At 38.8% G+C, this 23,263-nt stretch overlaps 1 protein-coding gene across 3 annotated transcripts; it reads right to left on the bottom strand.

The window, feature by feature from the left end:
* Window positions 1-900: 900 nt before the first annotated feature.
* LOC147148594 (calcitonin gene-related peptide 1-like) lies at window positions 901-12,260 on the bottom strand. 3 transcript variants are annotated; one of them, XM_086028295.1, is made up of 5 exons: window positions 12,147-12,260; window positions 10,490-10,586; window positions 7,566-7,709; window positions 2,308-2,516; window positions 901-1,440 (listed from the first exon to the last, which is right to left on the bottom strand). In XM_086028295.1, the coding sequence occupies exons 1-4, from the start codon at window positions 12,235-12,237 to the stop codon at window positions 2,354-2,356; spliced, it is 495 nt and encodes a 164-aa protein (XP_085884421.1). In that variant the 5' UTR covers window positions 12,238-12,260; the 3' UTR covers window positions 901-1,440; window positions 2,308-2,353. The 3 variants fall into 3 exon arrangements, with proteins under 3 accessions (XP_085884421.1, XP_085884422.1, XP_085884420.1); XM_086028296.1 differs by having other exon boundaries at window positions 2,308-2,513; XM_086028294.1 differs by lacking the exons at window positions 901-1,440; window positions 2,308-2,516 and adding an exon at window positions 3,480-5,484.
* Between the last annotated feature and the right edge of the window lie 11,003 nt (window positions 12,261-23,263).

Here is a 23,263-nt window from a genome sequence, read left to right as displayed (position 1 = left end):
AGCACGGCGCACACAACGCGATTATCTGGTAAGATAATCTTTGGAGCCATTACGAGAATCGGGGCTGACCTACGATTGTCGGGAGGGGAGATTCGGGGCGAAAATCGGTACAATTATCAAGCCCGTGTGGACCAGGTTTTAGTTTTCTGTTCATATTATGTGGTGCAATAAACAACGTGATTGTCAGAGGCAAACGAGGGGATTTTATGTGCTCGTTTTTATCACCCAGCTGGAAAGGAGGTCAGCTAAAACTTGCTCTGCACCAACATACAGTAGCTTTTTGCACAGTTTAAAAATTATTATTGTTATATTATTGTGTATTATTGTTGTGCTATTATTTATAGAAAACAACATATAATTACGAATATTATCAGAAAAATTGTTATTTCATATGTGTGTATCAAACTGGCTGCCCTTGGCATTACCCACTTTCAGTTTCAAAAAGCTTAGTGTTCACAAATATACTGTATATTGAAGACTGTCTGTCCTCGGAAGCACCAAAAAGAACAAGTCGGATTGCAGGTTCACTGCCATTTTTATTCAGCAATTACCCATGCACTAATTTGCCCATATTTTGCAAAACATATCCCAACTGACTGTGCGTGTACGTGTGTTTGCATGTCTGTGTGTTGTTCCATGTCCAACCATACGTCTCACACACACGCGCGCGCATGCACAATCCCCCCCCCCCCCCCACACACACCCACACACACCAACACACACACACACACACACACACACACACACACACACATCACTCTATTCCGGTGGTGTTCTAACACTATTATTTGAACATTTGTAGTTGATTGAAAGTGTTTAAGATATGTACAAATAGAATCATGTGGTCAGTGGCCTCCCCTAAACAACTTTGAAGAACAAGACAAGTACCCCAAACCTGAGTGTATCTAAAATACATTTTAATCTTGCTCAAACGTCTTTTTTTTCCCAACAATATTGTTGACAATATTCATCATCATCATCATCATCGTCACCATTCTTCACAGACCTGTACAATCATGTAAATTGTTCTACATCAAGGCACAAGACAACAGCCCACTGTCGGGGTTGGAAGGGTGGATTATTTATTTCTTTTTTTTTTTTTCTGGGTTGGGGGGGGGGTTGGTGGTCCAGGGTAGGCTGATAGGGGTCCCGCTGGCTGGATGATGCTACACGATAAGAGGAAAAAGGGGAGGTGCAAAAACTTGGTGAGCACTTTTTTTTTTCCTTTTCCAATGATACTATGTATAAAAGATGGCAAGTGTACACAAAGTAAAGTGCTTTTTTTTACGGACCAAAAGCAAGTGGGAAAGTTGTTTTTTTTTTTTTTTTTTAATGTGAGTATGCAAAGGGACAGTTCACTGTTGAAATTCTGCTCCATTGTTGTTGATGTTATTTTTCTCCTTTTTTTTAATCCCCCGATGTTTCTTGCCATGTGTCAACCTGTGTAAAACACAAAAAGAAGGAAATCAAATAATACTGACTGAATACTTGACTGATCTAACTGCGTACAACTGCCAGGCATATCCCGATTAGAATTTAGTAGTTGTTTTTTTTTTTTACAAAAAGTAATGAAATTTGAGATTTGATTTTTATTGACCTTGAGGATCTAGTTTCAAATAAGTTACCAAAAACTACGTAAAAATTGCAAAAAATTTTTTTAAAAAAACATGCTAAAATGTGTAAAAAGGTATACAAAAACAACTACACTCAAATGTTTGTTTGAAATGTTTTCGTTCAAACTACGCAAAAATGATATTTATAATTTAACATTGAAATGTCAATTAACACATCATGATAATAAGTATGGTTAAATATTACTTAAAATATGACGCTAAACCATGTTTAAAAATGATGTTAAAGCGTAATATGATTGTTAGAATGTTAGTTGAAATGTTACAATAAATGCAATAAAATATAAAAATGCTAAAGTTTGGTCAAAAAATAACATTAAAACTGTAACTATGCTAAAATGTTAGTTTAAAGAGATTGTAAAAATAAAGCTACTATACGCTAAAATGGTCATCAGAAATAGTTAAAACAACTCTATTAACATGTATATGTACATTTGCTACTTAATAACTACGTATAAATGTTATAAAATATTAGTTAAGATAAATATGTTAAATTATTAGTTTAAAAATGTAAAACACAATTAGGCTCAAATATTGGTTAAAAGATGTCTTTAAAACATAGCTAGCCTAAAATGTTAGCTATAATCCGTGCACTTTGTCCCACCCCTCCTAACGTGTCCATTTACTGTTTAATAATGTCCCGTTATCAGAACTGATATCAAATGTGTCTATTTACCGTTTTTTGGTTGGGGTTTTTTTTCACCAAAGGTGCGTCCAGGTGCTCACATGGCGATGCTTCTCCTCCGCCGGCCGAAAGCTTTAGCGCCAACGTTGGTGGGCACAAAGTTGCTGCTGCCCATCCCCCCCGACCGGCTGAGGAAGTCGGCCAGGCGGTGGGTGACGCAGGTGGCTGTATTGCAGGCTCGCTTCTGTGCTGTAACGCTGCTTCGGGGGAAGCGGAGCAGGTGGTTAAGATGGTGTATGGAAATATTCACCAACAAAAAACAGTCAAAGTTTAACAAACGTTATATTTTCATATTTTTTTTATCAACACTGATTTTTCTCAGTTTTAGCCTTTTGTCCAGATGCAAAACCTTTTTAGCGCTGTTACAAAAAAATTGTTAAAACATACAGTGAATATGCTAAAATGTTAGTTCTATGTTGGTTATAATAACTACTTTAAAATATTAGTTGAAACATAAATGCTTGTTAAAAGAAATTATGGCAAAACAAACAAAAACTATCCAAAGACACTGATTTATAAAATGCACTTAAATGTTACCTAAAAATTGTAGGTATACATCTCTATACATCTCGACTAAAATGTTAGTAAACAATGCAAATGAAAGCATACTGTGAGTACAAATGTCTGTTAAAATGTTCACTAAGCTTCAAACTACACTAAAATGTTAGTTGAAAAAAGTATTTAAAACAAAACTGCTAAAATGTTCGTTAAAATGTTACACTGAAAAAAATGGTGCGTTGAATTTACTTAATTTTATTTTGTCAAGTTGTTGCACAAACTAAAACCATTTGGATTCAGATTATTTTCAAGCAGATGTTTACTTAAAAAATATATATATATATATGGATCCAGATGATTTTATTTTATTTATTTAACCACTTGACGAAATAAAATTCGGTCAATTCAACAAAAACGTTTTTTCAGTGTACAATATACTGTAACTATGCAGAATATTAGTTAAACATACATTAAAGTAATCTGTTAAAAATATTAGTTCCAACATAACTCGCTCAAATGTTAGTTTAAGAAGATAGCTTGAACACAATTACACTAAAATGTTCTACAAAAAGATATGTTTGTATGTCCTTATGGTTGCATTGTGTATTTTATTTTATTTTATTTCATTTTATTGTTTTGTAGTAGCTTTGATGTTCTTACCTTAGTACAGTGTTTGAGGGGCCTTCCATCCCTTCCTGTCTGATTCTTTCTTTCTTTCTTTCTTACTTTCTTTCTTTCTTTCTTTCTTCTTTCATTCTTTCTTTCTTTCTTTCTTTCTTTCTTTGTCAATGACTCTCAAAGGCATTCATTTACAGTAAATGAGCGCAATGTCCAGGGCACCACTGTACAGACTGAATGAAAGTGATCTAAGGCTTTCTGGTAGAAAAATATGTTTATTGAACAAGGAACATGGCGGCACCTGCTGACTGATGTTTTTCATGTGAAGAAGTACCATAAATGTGTGTGCGTGCGTGTGTGTGCGCACGGCGGGTGTCTCTGGTGGTATACAGTGAATGTAATTGTCTGACCTAGGGCTGGGCGAGATGGCCTTAAAATAAAATCTGTTTTTTTTTTTTTAATTATCCGATTTTCGATGAAAATTATTTCCCCCTCATCGCTGTTTTTGTCCCTCCATTTGAGAGTTGCTTTATTTCTTCTCATACTGAACGAGCTTAAAAACAGTTTTTGTTCAGCGTTAAATTGCATCAACAAACAATAAAAAATAATAGAAATAAAGATTATTTTCTTGAATGATTCAGTGTTGTCAAATTAAGTATGTCCTCTTGGGGAATCAAAATTCTTATTATCATTGTCAAAACAATTCTTGATAAATTAACTTTTCAAATGTTCATAAAATTAGCTGTCAAACCGCATGGCTTGGCTGGTCCATATATAAGAGGAACGTCACACTGTCAAAATGATCTGAAAAATCTAAATCAGATTAAAGAACAAATTGGGCTGTACATGTCCCGCAAGCCATACTTTTTACTTTGAGGGTCTCCGTGGTTCATTAAAAAGTCTTAAATGTGATCAGATTAATTCATCCCCAACATTTTGTTATCCATACAGGGCCTTCAGAATCAGTAGTGTTTGTCAATGTAACTTAAACTATACAGTGAACCCCAGCTTTCGCAGGGGAAAAGAAAAATCCACAAGTAATTGACACCCCCCCCCCCCCAAAATTGTTTTTGATCATTTACTGTAATTGTCCAAAAGATGCCACAAGATGACAGCAAATGACTCCTTTTGTTTAAATTAGGCTCCTCGACCAAGATGTCATTAGATTGTAGTACAGTTTGCATAAAAGCAGTGGATAGTTTTCTGCGAAAAATGGGAGGGTACGTTTAAAAAAAAAAATTTAAAAAAAACACAGTGAATTGCAGGGTTCACTGTCTTTAACCAACAAGATTTCATATTTCTCCTCAAAAATCAGCATTTTCTGATTGGCTGGTCAGAGCGAGGCAAGTTCAACTAGCAAAATATGTCAGTGACGATCTGCACACAATACATTTAATAATAAGCATCCCTGGTGAGATGTATTTTATTTATGTTTTATATTATTGCCATGTGATTAGATCAATATTGATTCTGAACCGTCACAGATGATGTCGTTGGCACAGTTGCCTGCTGTTATATTGCATTTCTGTATAATATTAATGGTCCAGCTACCAAACGCACACCTCGCCACTGTTAAAGTTTTACTTTAAATATATTAACAACAGAAGCTAAAAAAAAAAAAAAAAAAAATCAACTACTAACTAATGATTCATCTTCTTGACAATCTAAACTAAATTCAGATTCATCAATAAAATGAATTAATCGCCCAGCCCTTGTCTGAGATCCAAGATGGACGCCTGTTTGTTTTCTCTTCACGTCAGTCAGGCAAGTCACGCCAACATGCGCTGGCCAATGAGGACGACTGGGAGTTCATGACATAGGAGGGGGGGACGCAGAGGAGGACGGCATAAAAGTGGGCATGGTTAGACGGCGTCAAACGTCTCGCCGTAGCTGGCGTAGCGCTCGCCATCGGGAGCGCCGCGCTTCTTGCCGGGCGTTCCCGCTCCCACGTTGGTGCGCGGGAACGTCTGCAACTTGTGCAGCTCCTGAGAGAGTTTGCCCAGTACGCAGGTGCTGAGGTTGGAGCAGCGCTTGGTTAGCGGCCGGGCCATGCTGTCGGAATTGGGGTACACAATACATACAGATCACATGCACAGGGGCGGGATCAGGCGGGAGAAAATAAAACAATGACATGCAGGAAGAATCATTGGATCCCACCGGAATTCTTGCTTTTTTTTGGACACTATGTGCCGAGAGAGATCATCCGGCGGGAAATTATCCAATTTCACCTAATTAATCAGAAAATTATTATTTCTTTAATTAATGTTTTGTTCACCTATCTATGCCAGTGACATATAGTGACTAGCAGCTCAATCAACTGCTACTCATACAGTAAGTATGAGTAACTACAACGTCTTAATATTTTAGAAAGAAAACATTGTTAAAATATTTTTATAAACCATCTACGCTAAAATATGAGTTTAAAATTGTTCAATACAACATAACTATGCTAAAAAAAAAAAACATGAAAAAAAACGTTTGTAAAACAATTATGGTAAAATACTTAGATTTTTCTAAAGTGCACTAAAATGAGGAGTTAAAAAGGTTTTTAAACATAACTACACCAAAAGGTTATCTGTTATGGAATGTTTCTTTCAACTTGCTTGCTCACAACTGCTTAATGATCACTTAAAAATGTTAGTTATAATTATGCTAAACTGTTAGTTAAAAAAAAATTAGTTTCAATATTAGTTTAAAAATGTTGTTAGCACATAACATAATTGGGGTTTAACAAAAAAAAAAGTGAGTCTTTAAATGACATTTTACCAAAGTTATGTTTTAACTATCATTTGAGTGTCCTTATGCTTCCACTAACATTTTGTAAGAAATATTTTTCAAAAACATTTCTATGCTAAAATATTCATTAAAAAATGTTACTTAGCACATAATTGTGCTAATAGGTTTGTTTGTTTGATTTTGGTTAAAAAATTGTAGGTTCAAAATGTTTGGTAATTCCAAAAAATTGCAATGCTGGAACAAATCCATAAGATCTCCGGTGGGATACATTGCGGTTGTCTCCAACCATGCATTTCCTACACAATACAGACAGTATATTTGTTCCCTTTCTTCCCCTTCATTCCATTTGCACGTTCATTGCAGGCATGCTAATCTGTCTCATCCCAGCAAACCGCTTAAAGACCAAATGTCCCTTTCTTGCATCATGCTCGCTGCCCACCTGACCGCCCAATCCAATCTATCATGCAAATGTAATGCACCACCATTCACTTAACCCCCCACCCCCTTTTTGTTTTACACATTTTAAAAATATATATATACAGTAGTGCAAACAGTTGCTCACATTCTCATGCGAATTCTATCATGCACACTTCATTCGAAGTAGTTCCACTAATTCAGAGCAAGTTGTTCATGCGGGAGTGCCTTTGTGACTGCTTTGTTATGTGGATTCTCTGAATCCATATGTGAATTTTAATGTCAAATACTGTATATGGGAATATTAGGAATACTGTCATATGTCTTGATTGCGCTTAACTGTTTGAAGTTGAAATGGTTTGAATCCGTCGAGAAATGTGGAGGGAGAAGGTAAACGTGTAAGATATCTGTTTATTTGGGAATTTGAAAATGTAGGAATTTAGCAAATGTTATGCTACCTCTGTATGTACTAATGAAATGAATGGTTTAAAGTTGAAATAACAGTTTGAATCTGTTGAGAACTGTTGGAGGAGGATCCAAACATGTCTGCATTAATTTGTGAATGGTGGCATTGAAAATGTGGAATAATGAAAATGTTGAGCTTGTGAAAAATAGTTCCCAAGATGCCCTGAATGAGCTGAAAACACTAGAAGTTGGAATCGGTTTAGAATTGTGGAAGGAGGAGGTAAATATGTAAAATATCGGTTAATTTGGAAATGTTATTGTGAAAATGTGAGAATCTGGGAATGTGATAAATAGTTCTGTAAATGTACTGAATGTGCTGAGTATTTTGAAGTAGGAATGGTAAATATGTAAAGTCAAAACGTGAAAATGCGGGAAAAGTGGGACTTTTTTTTAAAATACAGAAAATAGTTCCCAACATGTCCTCAGGTTTAAATATGGAAATATACAAGTGACCGGGCATTGAAAAGTTCCCCGAATAATATGTTGATAATAACAATAAGAGCATAAGACGTACGTACCTGTTGCCCTCAGCCGCCTGCTGCTGCTGCTGCTCCAGCTCTTCGGCCGTCATTTGCACAAACTCCTTGACGATGGCGTTGAGAAGCCGCCGCGCCTCATAGTCTGTCAGCGTCACCCTCTCCGACATGGACTCCAACGCCGGTCTGCAGGTGGCAAACAAAGAAGAACGAACAAAACATTATAATTGTATCTACGTTAACATGTTTGTTGAGATTGTACATTAAAACACACGTATGCTGAAATGTTTGTTCAAAATTGTTCATTAAAACATGACTCGACTAAAATGTACGTTAAAAACTTGAGCATGCAAAAATGCTAGAATGCTGTTTTTTAAAAATGACCATTTAAACACAACTACTGAAACATTTAGTTCCTTAAACTATCCTGAAATTTTTGTTAAAACATAACGCTAAAATGTTTGTTAAAGAATGGTCTTTAAAATAACTACACTAAAAGGGTACTAAGGTAAGATTTACATAAACGTTACACTAATGTGTTTGTTACAAATTGTTCATTAAAACATAATGATTACATTGTTCATTAAATATTTGTTAAAACAACGACAATTAATTGTGTTAAAACACAACTACCGGTACTTTAAAATGTTACTTTAAAAATATTTAAGTATAACCATGCTTAAATGGTAGCTAAAAAAAATCTCAATAAAACATAACCTCACTAAAGTAACTATGCAAAAATGGCAGCTAACAATAGGTCAATGAAATGTATCCACATTAAAATGTTGCATTTGAAATGTTTGTTGAAACGTGACCATGCTAAAATGGTAGCTAAAAAACACAATTAGTGATAAATAGGGGATAAGGATTTTTTTTTTTTATATATCCAGAAATTTTTGTTCAAAATATGCTAAAATGTTCGGAAAAAAATGTTCATTAAAAGTACTCTGAAATATTCGTTGAAAAATGCTCGTTAAAACACAAAACCGTAGGGATGTAACGATTCACTGAAGCCCGATTCGATTCGATTTTTGATTTTCAGTTTACGATTTTCGATTTGATTCGATTTTTAAAAAATCACTACCATGCTTGTCTCTGTGCGCTAGTGTGGTGCTGCAGCCCTCCACAAATGCGATACGCAATGTTGCAAGCGTATAATTTGATCTACACTTTCAAAATGTGGTATGTATCTGGAATGGAAAAAAAAATAAAGACATCATTTTTTAGCACTCTATATTAGTATATTCTAATGACGTAGGTATGTTGTCTTTTGTTAGGTGTTGCTGTGTAGGGCTTGTGAGTGCTGAGATGTCCGAGTTCGATTCGTCTCGATCAAATAGGATTATTCGATTAAGCGGTTTGACTCGATTTTTAATCGATTTTCGCCCCTGAAAAACAGTAATGTGGTAGCTAAAAAAATGTTAGTTGAAACGTAAGTATGCTGAAATATTGGTGAAAAAAATAGTTAGTTTGAACATAACTACCCTGAAATGTTGAGTTGAAAAAGGTGTGAGACTGACTGACTAAGGGTTGGATGGTCCCTGGCCAAATGGGGATGGATGGATGTGATGCGTGTGTGGGCGGGTTCAACGTGGCGCGCTGCCAGTGTGGGGGTACGTGACGTCACTATCCCGGGGAGGGATGACGTCAGTGTTGGCGTGCTGCCCGCCAACGCAGCAAAACAATCTGCACAAAGTGCCCCAGCGTCTTAATGTGCCTCTGCCTTTAGATATATTGATACTGGTGCTTTTACCAGGACTCATGTAAGGGTATGCATATGTTTAGACACTACATTAAGTACATCTTCACTATCCCAAGTACAAGAGTTGTACCCAAAATTGTGCCTCTACAAATGCTAAAGTTGACTTTTGGTTGACGATGGATACTCTCAACTCAACTCAACTCAACTTTGTTAGGCAACTTATCATAACAACATGTGCAACCCAAAGTGCTTTACAGTTTAAAAAACAATTTTGCATTTTAAAATCAATCAATAAAACCTGACAACATACAAACCCCCAGCAACCACCTTCACTGAGCCCCCTCGCCCCCGCCGCATCCCTGCCAACCAACAAAACAGTTCTCAGAGTGCTGCAGAGCACTCCTACACCACTATACAATACAAGAATAATTTTAGAATTATCATTTTTTAATTGTTATTATGCATTTCCTTGCAACCTTTTTAGGATTTAAAGAAATAATAATGTATTAAAATGTTTAGTGTTGTTTTGTGCTATGAGCCATCTAACTTGATGAAGATGAAGGCGGAAGTACATGCCCAAACTTGTCAGGTAATAAAACGACCTAAAAATCTCGATTGTCTGTTATATATGAACCAACCAAAATATAGATAACAAGGAAGACAAAATGAACTTAATACAACAACAATAGTTTTTCCCAAATAGTACCTTTACTGAGCATTATTTATTTTTTAAAGGCAATTATGAAAAAAAAAACATTAAATATTGTTAACATTTTACTTTTAACATAACTGAGTACCATAACTGAGCATTTTCATACAGTTATTTTCTAAAGGTGCATTTAAATAATACAACTAAGAAGATGAAAAAAATAATAATTAAAATTAAAGTAATATAACCATTGTTGAACATTACTATAGATTTTTTTTATACAGCTGTTGTATTGCTGTCATTTTCAGGTGTACCGACAATAAGTGAGCCTTTCAATTACTTTAAACGGGGTGTTAATGGAGATTCTTGACCACAACAACGGGTTCCAAATGACCATGTACACTTGCATTAAACACTCTGTCCTTGTTTTTATTACATTATCATAATCTGCCTGGAAATGACATTAGCGTAATGGGATGCAACAACTTGTTAAATGGATTAGCTTTTACAGCAAAGTGACATCTCCTTCAACTCGCACAATCTATGCAAGTTGTTTGTTCTCATTCTCGTACCATTTCAACAGACAGGTAGTGTCGGGTGAGGTGCAACTCTTACCTGGCGGGGGCAGCTTGCGAGCAGTACATCTGGCAGATGACCAGGGCATATGCGACGAGGAACGCAGAGATCTTCAGCATGACCATAGTACCTCCCCCTGTATGACACACACACACACACACACACATAAGTGTAAGCACACACCCTAAAAGTGCCATTTCCAGACAATTCTTAATATCCCTGAAAGTACCCCACCAGGATGGAGATACTAGCAGTTCTGGCGGGTGGGACATGGCTGCAGAAGTGTGTGCGTATGTGTGCTTGTGCGTGTATGTGTGTGTGTGTTGAAGGGATACTTGGGGGTGGTGCATGTGTGTATGAGAATGATGAAGAGTGTGGGGGGCGGGGGGGGGAGTGAGGCGGATGAGGAAGAGGAGGTGGTGACTCCATCTATATAAATGAAACATGCTGTAACTATGTTAAAATGTTCATTAAAAAAATATTCGTTGAATTATCACTAAGCTAATATTCGAATGACAAAAATGGCTCATTGAAACATATGATTCTAAAATGAGTTCAAAATTATTCGTCCGAAAGAAACTGCTGAAGAATATTTTTTAGATGTGCGTGGTCATATCTGTGCTAAAACTGTTGGAAAGAAATATTTGTTAGAAAACTAAAAGATTAGTAAAAAAAAAAAAAAAAACGTTTGTTAAAACATGGCTGCTCTGAGTCAGAAATTGAGTATTGAAACAACACTGCTCAAATGTTAAAATGTTGGTTAAAAACATAACTTAAGTATGACCGTAGTTAAAAATTGATTGTCAAAACATAACTATGCGAAACTCTGTCTTGAAATTGCTTCTATGAAGACATAACTGCGCTTAATTTCAATTTGTCTCATTGAAATATTCATTACAACATAGCTAAGCCAAAACGTTCATTAAAAACATTCATCATGATAAAATATTTGGCAACACCTATCCATGTTAAGAAAAATAATTTGCTTGTAAAAAATGTTGATAAACATAACCACACTAAAATATTTGTTTGAAAAAAATACTTATTTAAAATGTCCTTTAAAATAATTGTTAAAATGTGTCTTTAAAAATGTTAATTAAATCCCAGCTATCCCAGAATATTCATTAAAGTTGTTCATTAAAACATAACTATGCTAAAATGTTTTTTACTATTTTCACTAAAGCATACTGTACGGATTCTAAAATGTTAGAATAAAAATGTTTCTTAAAAATAACTAAGCAAAAAGAAGTTAGACAGATTAGATTTAGAAAATTGTTACCCATAACTGTGCTAAAATATGAATCAACCCCCACTTCCGCTCAAATATGAGCTAAACATTGTTTGTTCAAACATACCTGTGCTAAAATGTTTGTTTGAAATGTCAGTTAAAACATAGCTCCGCTAAAATATTAATGGAGGGAGGAAGAGGAGGAGGAGAAGGACGTCGGATGGGCGAATGACAGAGAGGAGGAAGAGGTGGTGACTCCATCCAAGCTTCCCTGAGGAACCAGTGCATTAGTGTAATGATCTGCCATTGCCTCTCACACACGCGCGCACACACACACACACGCACACGCACACAAAACCTGCTTATCCCATAGACATTCTTTCATTCCCTCATTTTTAACCCCCTTTTTTTGGCCCCCGATGCTATCATGATAACCACATATCATATCATTACAAAGCAGATACTCACCTTGGGCGAGAAGCACCAAAAATAAATAAATCTCAAATATATGGGATTTTTTGGGGGTCCGGAACAGGAGCTGCGAGCTGTGTTTTTGCATGCAGCGGCAAGACAGCGGCCCCCTATATATCCCGCCACCCGGGTTTGTGCATTGCCTGTGGAGGTGCTTAATTATCCCGCAGCCCAGCCAATGGGGTGATGAGCCGGGTCCGACGGCAGCCAATGGGAGGCCGGCGAGGCACACGGACGTCATCCACAGAGCCACTCCATTCACAAAAATCCGCCTCATTTGCATTGATGTCAATGGGCAGCATGGGCAAAGTTACATTGCTTAAATCGAGAAGGGAGCCCCCCCCCCGCCCCCCACCACACCACACAACACCACTTTTTTTTTTTTTTTTTTTCAGTGAGGCCATCTACTGGTGAGGGAGCTAACTACACATTGGGGCACTCATTCATAAGCTTATGCAATGATGTGACTCACCGCTCAGACTTTGGCATAGCGTGTTTTCGGGATCTCACGACATGCTTGCACTCCCAACATGAGCCGCGTAATAAGAGCGAGAAATCCTCGTCCATTGAGCAAATGGAAGCTAAGACAAAATGTTAAACATAAACAGGCAAAAATACTCGTTAAAACACATATCCTTTAAAGTTCACTATGCTTAAACGTTACAATTGTTTATAATGAACATTAAAGCATCATCCAGTGTCCAGGTCCAGTGTTCATTTTGACAAGAGATTTTAATTTAGTTTTAGTTTTAGTCTTTTGACAAAAAATAATTAAAGTTTTAGTCATAAATTTGTCATCTGATGGTATTTTAGTTTTAGTCCAATTTTAGCCAGCGAAAATAAAGAACAATTTTAGTCGACTAAATTAATGATTCATTTAGTCGATTTCCTTCAGCATACATTTCAACTTTTACACAGAAAGTACCACACACCTATTTGTAACTGTACTTTAACACGCAAGACACCTTTAACACAACGGTGTCATTATTAAACTTTGTTTCAATAAAAAATGTTGAAATCTTAAAACCTAAAAATTTGTTTAAAAAAAAATAAAAAGAATTAATGCTACAACAACGTTAGCAACGGCAACAAATTTACCTTCCAGAATCTCTGTCATGTTCTGGCACTGTGTGGTGTGTTTTCCACCTGGAGCGGTGGGCGGGTCCCTCTAGTGGTACACCTGCAACTCATTGCGATCAGCCAAAGCAACAATTGTTGAATTTTCTAGACGTCCTCGCTTGTTCTCGCCATGTATTTCGCTATCTTCGTTTCATTGAGGTTTTTCGCTATTGTGGGTATTGGTCTTTTCTGTTGTAAGTATATTCTCGGTTGCACTTTTTCGGAATTGGCTTTGTCTTTTTTATGACAAGCACCTTTCATTGGAGTCTGTTTGTTTATGCGGAATTTGATTTTTGTTGTCTTGGCACGACAAGTTGCATATTTTGATCCTTGCCTTTTGCAAGCGTTTTGTTAACCTCGTTTTCCTGGGTCTTCTCGTCTTCACCAGCGCTCTTATTTGAACTTTGTCGGTTTTGCGAGTTTTTGTATTAAGAGCCAATAAATTTGTTTGTACAATCTGAGTTTCCTGCTTTTGAGTCCTTTCGGATTCTGGATTTATCCGGAATACTAACAGTCTCAGGATGTACATTCTGTTAATGTTGCTTCAGTTCAAATTTGTCGTATTCTTCCCACCAATGACTGTTCCACGTTATTTACACTTTGTCTTTTTCTTCATCGTTGAAGGTGAAATGGGCCCAAAAATCCTTTCAGCGCTATTATCTCTGATTTTCACCATCGTATCTGCCTCATTTGTCGACTGCTTCGAGGTGAAGGGTGACCACTAAAGTTGGCTTCTTCTCACTCTGTCCTGTCTGTTCCGTTTTCTGAGTGGTTCTTTTCTCCTACCTGTGTATGTTTCCTACTTCTGATTGGATTTCGTGACTGTTTTTTCATTTCATCTTTTAATCGTTGAGATTGTCAAGTTAATGTAGTTATCATTATCGTCTCAATGAATGACTTCTATTTTAGTTTTCGTTTCATTTTCGTCTGAATAAAAATATTTACGATGAAATAAATGACGAAAAAAACTTGTCAATGAAATTAACACTGATCAGGTCACGACTAAACATGGCTCACCTGTTTTCTGGGTTTGGTCATGTGACGTTCACAAACTGAGCTCTGAGGAACTGTGATCTCATTTTCATTCGATAAAATGGCCGCCCCCTGAGATGGATAAAACAGGTGGATTTGTAAATGACGAAAACTTTTAGTCAACGAAATTAGCACTGATCAAGTCACTACCAAACACGGCTCGCCTGTTTTCTGGGTTGGGTCATGTGACGTTCACAAACTGAGCTCTGAGGAACTGTGATCTCATTTTCATTCGATAAAAAGGCTGAGATGGATAAAACAGGTGGATTTTGCTGCTTAAGTCATATTTCACAAACACAATATGGATCAGAATGCCGTGTTTAGACCAGTGGGGGTGCATAGAGCCATCAATATCGCTGCCCTTACTTATTTCAGAGCGCCCGCGATCGTCTGCGTCTGCCATTACCGCTTGAGAAAATTACAGGACATCCTCCAAGGGCTCACGACACCGTCTGTTACGTGTATATTCTGATGCATTTCATTTTCTAACAGACTGAAAGTTGGATCAAAAAAAGAAAATGACACATCCGCTCTCCCGGCTTTAAGAGTGGAAAGACGCAACAGCGCTCCCAGATGACGTTAGCCACAGTCTGCTACATTGATAGCATGATTTATTCGTAATAAAATGTGGTTAAAACACTCAATTTTTTGGGTGGAAATTTTGGAATACAGTATATAATCAATTAAAATCAAAAAGAGGTGAAATGCCAGAAGTCAACGCAAACATTTTTTTTTCAAGAATATGTTCTATGCAAGCCCACGGCTCAGATTCAGAAAACATGTCAGCCGTGATTGGTCGTTGTGAGCAGTTGTGATGTCATTTTCAATCGACAGAAGACAGAATGGCCGCCACCAGAGATGGCTAAAAACGAGTACATTTTGCTGCATAACTTATTTTCCACAAACATAAAATTAATAAGAATGCCGTGTTTCAACTGGTGGGCCTGCCGGGGAACATATTTTTGAAAAAAAATGTGTTTGGGTTGACTTCCACTTTAATTCCACATTGCTTCTGAATCTGAATTGTGTTTGCTAATCTTATACCCTGTTGTTAGCCAAAAAGGGGAGCGTTTTTTTTTCTTTTTTTTGGAGAATGGGACATCCCGATAATTTTCGCAAAACTCCTGAAGCCTAAGCTAACAGGTCAGTATGAGGTTGAGGGGAGGTGCACACGTCTAAACACAGTATTCAGATGAATATTGTGTTTGCAGAATTAGACTCAAGCAGCTTCATTCACCCGTTTTCATCCATGTTAGGGGCTGACATTTTATCCAGGTTGCCATTGGCTGAAATTGACATCAAAGTGTTTTCAGGGTTGCATTGCGAAGTCACGGCTCACCTGTTTTCTGTGTTTGCTCATGTGATATTCGCAATGCGAGCCTGACTTTGATTCCCCTTTAAAAGAAGTAGTTGAAACATCATGGCATTGACAAATGTAAAACATGTTGAAATGTTTGTTAAAACAAACACTAACAATGCTCAAATGTTTGTCAAAACTGCTCTAAAAACCATGAAACAACAATAAAATTTTCATCAAATTTGTTCATTAAAATGCTATGCTTGTTGAACTCTGTTCAAATGTTAGTTAAGATAGCTTGTTAAAACACTGCTGCTTTCCTTCACAAGCTTATCCGATGACGTGACTCACCACTCATACGCTTGTGCTTAGCGTGTTTTGGTGGTCTCACGCCATGTCCGCGCGTGATAACAAGAGCAAAGCATCAAAGTCTATTGAGCTAATGGAGTGATTGGAGCCACTAACAACGGAGGGGGTGGGGGGTGGTAGGGGGGGTGGACAGGCCGCTGCTGCCCACGCGTTGAGCAAACGAGTTGTCCGTCCTCGGATCGATGGCCGCTGTTTCTCCAAAGCAATTACACAACTCTTTGTCATGAACCGTCGTCTCAATTCTTTTTCATTAGCCACCATGTGTGTGTGGGTGTGTGTGTGTGTGTGTGGGGGGGGGGGGTGTTCCCTAAAACACGTTCATTAGAAAGTATGAATTAAAATGTTAAAATATAACTCAAGTTAAAACATAACTATGTGAAGGAAATTTGTTAAAATGTGTTTGTTAAACCATAACTATACTAATATGTTCATTAGAAAATGAGTCCAAAAGTTACTTTAAAAAAATTAAGAAAAATCATTCAAACTGAAGACGCTGGCCCCTCCATGAGCCGTCACCTTACCGTGGTGGAGGGGTCTGCGTGTCCCAATGATCCTAGGTGCTAAGTTGTCTGGGGCTTTATGCAGGATCACCCATGGCAAACAGGTTCTAGGTGAGGGTCCAGACAAAGCATGGCTCAAAAGACCCCTTATAATGAGTCCAATTTATGGACCTCGTTTCCCTTGCACAGACGCGGGTCACTGGGGCCCCACTCTGGAGCCAGGCCTGCATGTGGGGCTCGTTGGAGTGTGCCTGGTGGCTGTGGATGTTGTGGGGCTGTCATGTTTGGCACGCATCTACAACATCGCGTGGACATCGGGGACAGTGCCTCTGGGTTGGCAGACCCGTCATTTTTAAGAATGGGGACCGGAGGATGTGTTCCAATTACAGAGGAATCACACTCCTCAGGCTCCCTGGTATGGTCTATTCAGGGGTGCTGGAGAGGAAGGTCCGTCAGTAGGTCAAATATCTGAATCAGGAGGAGCAATGTGGTTTTCGTCCTGGCCGTGAAACAGTGGACCAGCTCTAGACCCTCAGCAGGGTCTTTGAGGGTGCATGGGAGTTCACTTAACCAGTCTATATATGTTTTGTGGACTTGGAGAAGGCGTTTGACCGTGTCCCTCGGGGAGTTCTGTGGTTGGTGCTTCGGGAGTACGGGGTAACCAGCCCCCTGATATACAGGCTGTTCAGTCCCCGTACCACCGATGTCAGAATTTGGTCCGCATTGCCGGCGGTAAGTCAGATTAATTTCCAATGAGGGTTCGTAGCCAAGTGTGAAATGGTTGGGATGAAAGGGTGGAGTGCCCTCTCCAGGTCGTGCATGAAATTCTGCCCCAAGTGGAGGAGTTCAAGTATCGAGGGGTCTTGTTTACGAGTGAGGGTAGGATGGAACGGGAGATCGACAGGTGGATCCACTGTGATGCAAACTCTGTATCGGTCCGTCGTGGAGAAGAAGGAGCTGAGCAGAAAGGCGAGGCTCTCGATTTACCGGTCGATATACATTCCTACCATCACCTATGGTCATGAGCTGTGGATCGTGACCGAAAGAACAAGATCTGGATACAAGCGGCCGAAATGGGCTTCCTCCGCAGGGTGTCGGAGCTCTTCCTTAGAGATAGGGTGAGAAGTTTGGTCATCCAAAAGGGACTCAGAGTCGAGCCACTTCTCCTCCATGTTGAGAGGAGCCAGCTGAGGTAGCTTGGGCATCTGATTAGGATGCCTCCTGGACGCCTCCCTGTTGAAGAGTTCCGTCCATGTCCCACCGGCAGGAGGCCCCAAGGACAACCCAGAACACACTGGAGAGACTCTGTCTCCCGGCTGGCCTGGGAATGCCTTGGGATACCTCCAGAAGAGCTGGAAGACGTGGCTGGGGAGATGGAAGTCTAGGCTTCCCTGCTGAAGCTTCTGCCTCCGCGACCCGACCTCGGATAAGTGGCAGTTGATGGACGTATGGATGGATGGTTGGATGGATTAAGACGCTGGTTAAGAAATTGTTCATTATAGTATAATTACACTAAAATGTTCATTTAAAACTGTTCGTTAAAACATGACTATTGCCCACTTCTGGTTAGAACAACAGAACACAGTTCTTTGTTATACACTGTCATCCCAATTCCTTTTCATTACTCGGCCTGCATGCGTGCATGTGCTCACCAGTCACCACACTGTCAAGCCAATGAATGTGTGTGGTATGTCAGAGGAGCAGACAAGGAAGGGGCTTGTGCGTCACAGCGGAATGAGTATGAGCCTTTTAGTGCTATTGAGCTTAGCAGGCTCACCCGTGTCAGGTGCTAAATTACCTCCGGACAGCTTGGATCTGTTCCTAACCCTCCGTGGACTTGCTATCCGCAACTTCTGAACCCACTTGTTTGAACTAGTCACCTCTTTAAGGGTCAAAGCATGGGTGTCCAAACGTTTTGAAAAGAGGGCCAGATTTGGTGAGGGGAAACTGTGTACGGGCCACCATTCAGCTTCCAGTTTCTTTAATTTTTCACGGCGTTACCAGTCACCTTGTCATAGTTCGCATGTTTTGTCTGGTAGTGACTCTTGATATTGAATTCCTTGAAAACAGACACAATTTCTTCGTGAACTAGGCAGACACGGTTGTTTTGTATTTCAATGAGAAAAATATGCCACTTGTCCTGGAAGCAACTGCACTCTGTCTCTCAACTTTCTTTTTCTTCGCTACAGTCACTATTTTAAAAATGGGCTGGAATGGGCCACACAAAGGTCATGCAGCGACGGGTTTACTCTGACACCTAATACAAGTGGTGTATGCAGAGAGATAGCGCGTGCTCGGAGCGCATTTCCGAAAGCACCCGAGAGCGCGGTCACAATTCTGCTGCCATCTTCTGATGAAATATACAATAGCTTTTTTTACATATGTATTTTGTACTGTGGTCAACAGCACTGATGGGCCATACGTTATTCATTATAAGGCAGAGGCTGCATAACAGTGGAAATTTACCACATTTGGCCCCCATGCCAGATTTTGGACATGCCTGGTCTAAAGACATTCCTAAACTCAGTGTCACCATCCAGAGCGTTTTTTGTGCATATGTGAACTCAAACTGGTGTTGTTGCGTTTTTTTGGGTGTGGCCCACGTTGCAATGTGAAAACTGAGTAGTTCACTTTATTTTGTGTTGTCTTAGGCAGAGCGGTGAAAATCAAGTTACAAGAACTGAGTATCTTTTCTGTGTTCTCTGTGTTACGGCCCACATTGTGTCATGGCCGTTTAAGTTGTGTGTGGGTGTGGGTGCTCTGCCCTGCTCTGCCCTGATAGGTGGCCTTCGTCACCGGTACAGCCACCCAATCAGAGCAGGGGAGAATAACCAAATGAGTCAATTACTTTCAGGTGTGTTCACCAGCAAGCAGTTAAGAGGGACTTGGTTGCTGGTAGACTTGGCTGCGGTCAATCCCTGGGCTGGCTGCGAGTGACGTGGTCAGTCCTTGTATGTTTTTGTGTGTTGGGCAATCCCTGGGCTGGCTACTGGTGATGTAGCCAGTCCTTGTTTGTTTTTTGTTTGCTGGCTGCGAGTGACGTGGTAAGCCCCTGGGCTGGCTGCTGGTGATGTAGCCAGTCCTTGTTTGTTTTTGTTTGCAATCGTTGTCTTTTGTGTTAGTGCATGTATTTCATTTACCCCTTCCAACTCTCACACCTATGTTAGACCCCTCCTCCTTGCCATCTTGAGGAGGGGTCGTAACATTATCCATTTTTGATCCACATCGAGAATGGAATTTGGTTTGTTTTCAAAGGACTGTAGTCAGCGGCGGAGCCAGATCGTGGCTAATGGGTGGGCCTGGAAAAATCAGGGTGGGCCTGAATATTGAGTACAATCCTCCAGTCCCGACACATCGTGTGTTCAAATAAAATGATAAACTGAATACAGTAATATGAAGTTCAGATCTTGTTTGACAACCACAATTATGCCTTCTTAATATTCAATAAAATAGAATAAAACACACAAGGAAACAATCCTCCAGTCCCGACACATCGTGTGTTCAAATAAAATGATAAACTGAATACAGTAATATGAAGTTCAGATCTTGTTTGACAACCACAATTATGCCTTCTTAATATTCAATAAAATAGAATAAAACACACAAGGAAACACAAATTCAAAAATAATTTCACTTCACACAGCACTTTCTATTATTGATAGTCAAATTCTTTACTATTGTAATTACTTATTTATAAAAATGTTAGATTTTAACCGTTTAAAATATTCATGCATTTTAATAGCTTTTACGATTTATCTTTATGTTTCTTTATGTTGGTCACAATAACATGTGAAATGATATACACTACAGGTTATTCTGCCCATTGTAAAGTCAATATGCAATGCAGGTTTATATGCAGCCTTAGAACGCCCTCCTGTGTTTTTTTTGTTGTTGTATTGTTTGCTGACCTTGAAAAGGAAAGGGATACAATATAATGTTAATAATTTCACACATACGTCGCTCCAGACTATAAGTCGCACCCCCGGCCAAACTATGAAAAAAAACTGTGACTTATAGTCAGGGAATACGGTATACAAAATACAGTACAATACAACACAAAAAAATAAAAGATGATGCTTAATTTTTCTTCTAATTAGGTTCCAATAAGCCCAAATAGCAAAAAGAAATTTGTAAAAATGCATGTAAAAAAAACACCTTGGGCCTTAGGAGGTTAATGATTTACTAAAAATTTAAAAGTATATATTTCATGAATCTCACTGGGTGGGCAGTGTGTCAATCCAGGCCCACCCATGACTCCGCCCCTGACTGTAATATACCAATATAACCAGAATGAAGAGCAGGACCAGAACTTATTTCTCTATCCTCGCAAATCCAAAGCAAAATGAAATCAAAACTTAGCATTTCTGTTTTGACTGGTAGTTACATGATGTATCAGTTGCTATGCAGTTGCTATGGTCTTTTTATGCTTTGTCCTTTATTATGACATATATGCCTGATGTCTTAACAGTTTATAAGTTTGAGTTACTCAGTGACACGTCAGTACGTCAAACCCTCTTCGAGTGAGGACAGCTCTCTGTAGTTACTTTGTATTATCGTTGATAAAGACATTTTACTCTACAACTTCCGTGTCATGTCTGCGTATGGGTCCAAATCTCGAATCACTCTTTGGACCAAATCCCGTTACTCTTTGGACCTCTGAGGACTGTTCTGAATTTGTGACATTTATTCATTTTCCGACAAGTCACCAAAAAGTGAATTGAAAGTGCCTCAGCTCTTGTTTGCAGTCACACAGGGACTTAATGTATGAGAAGTTCCAGTTGTCTTTAATTCAAGTCAATGGAAATAAGTAACTCCATCATGTTATAATCCAATATGTCAAAATCTGTCAGTTCAATTGTGTTATGTGTTTGTCATTTTTCCAGCGTGGGTGTCATCTTTTCGGTTACTCGCATCACACTCCACCCCGAGGGGAGTCCACGTGCGTCATCCTGACCCATTTGAAGTTTCCCTTTCGTTCTTGTAAATACTTTTGGGAAAAAAAAAAACTTTGCGGCAACAGTCAATACAGTAACCTTTGAAGACAGTAGCCCCCGCTTGTGCCTATCAACTCACTCATCCTAATACACCCTGTGAGGTCCAAGTTTTCAGACTTCATACTACTTACAATTCTCAGTCACAGATGATTGATAAATGAGCGTGGTGGGATGGAACTCTTATTGATTTTGAGTGGTACCCAACACCACAGGATCCAATTAGTATGTTTGTATTGACATCTAACAAGTTATTGGTTACAATTTCAATTCCCGACTGAGATTCTTGGTGATTTTGGGGCAATTGGCAGCACAAGGTTGCTACAGATATTCAATTTTAGACACAAGATGTTATATTCTACACTTGGTGGGTACATCACACAAAGATTTGCGTACTTCAGTTAAAACCCGTAATAAATGTGTATATATATATATATATATATATATATATATATATATATATATATATATATATATATATATATATATATATATATATATATATATAATTTATTTTTTATTGTATATATTTTTGTTTATCCGTCGTTCTGTCCCTGGGGCGGAATGCCCATCTCTGGGTATGAATGTAGCTTAGTTAGTAACCTATCATGGCTCAGCTTCAGAAAACAAAAAAGCTGTGATTGGTCGTTGAGCTCTGAGCAACTGTGATTTTACTTTCAGTCCACAGCAACTGACAAAATGGCAACCCCCTGAGGAGGGTAAAAATCGGAGGATTTTCCTTTCTAACTTATATCCCACAAACTCAATATTAATAAGAATGTTGTGTTTAGACTAGTGGGGCTACATAGAACATAATATTGTAAAGAATAAGAATGGTCTGACGTCCTCGTTAAGGAAGTGATGCAAATTTCCCTTGAGTGAAGCCTTACGCATTAGTGTTAAAGTTTTCTTCTTTTTTTTTTTTTTTTACCAATGGTTTACTTAGAATCACACCGTTTTATGACAGTTAAGGTTTATTTTATGATAGCAGATTTGATTATTTCCAGCAGGGAGAGGTTATTTTCTTTCGAGATTTTGAAGTAGATAGACGGATTTATATGACCGCCTACTTGTCGCAATGAGCATAAGCTTGTTTGTGTTAGATATCGGCAGAGAGCAGACTAACGAATGTGTCTTTGACTCTCTGCAAAGAGAAAAACAATTTAAAGCCGCCACTTTCAATATTTTCAGTGCCAGGAGCGGCCCACGGAGAAACAAGAAGACATCGATGTGTTTGCACTGCGGCGTGATGAAGAACCCCACCAGAGAAGAAGCCACATATACGAGTACAATAACGTCACACGTGTATCGAAGCCATCCGTCGATCGGGTCACAGCGCACGTGGTGATTTATGAATGGTTGCCCGCACTAGTGACTGCAGCTCCCGGTCGGACCGAGCCGCGGCGCTCCGGATAAATCACTTCCCAAGGAGAACCAGCACTTAAGTCATTATACACCTAATGGCTTTCCATCTTGAAATCTAATCAGACGCTTGCCACCAGTGAGGAGTCTCGCACCTGATTAAATGGCAGTTCAAGCTCAGCTTCTGCGCTCAAGCTTTCCTGGAGCGCACTCTTGAGCTTTTGGGCTGATAATATTTCATCTCTATAGAGTAGGACACACTCTGCCACAAGAAAGTCTCTTAAATTAACTCTCTTTGTTTACACTCACGAAACAGAACAAATAGGTCCACCAGGCAGCGATTACATTCAAACAAAAAACAAATTAGACAGATTACGGCGTCACTAACAAGTCAGAAAAGGCAAGCAGCTGCACATTTTTTTTTTGTCTGTGCAGATCCTCCCA

Source organism: Filicampus tigris, chromosome 4, assembly GCF_054856515.1.
Source record: "Filicampus tigris isolate MCC_2025a chromosome 4, RoL_Ftig_1.0, whole genome shotgun sequence".
In the NCBI taxonomy this organism is placed as follows: domain Eukaryota; kingdom Metazoa; phylum Chordata; class Actinopteri; order Syngnathiformes; family Syngnathidae; genus Filicampus; species Filicampus tigris.
Note: the sequence above shows the minus strand (reverse complement) of the source record. Positions and strands in the feature narration are given on the sequence as shown.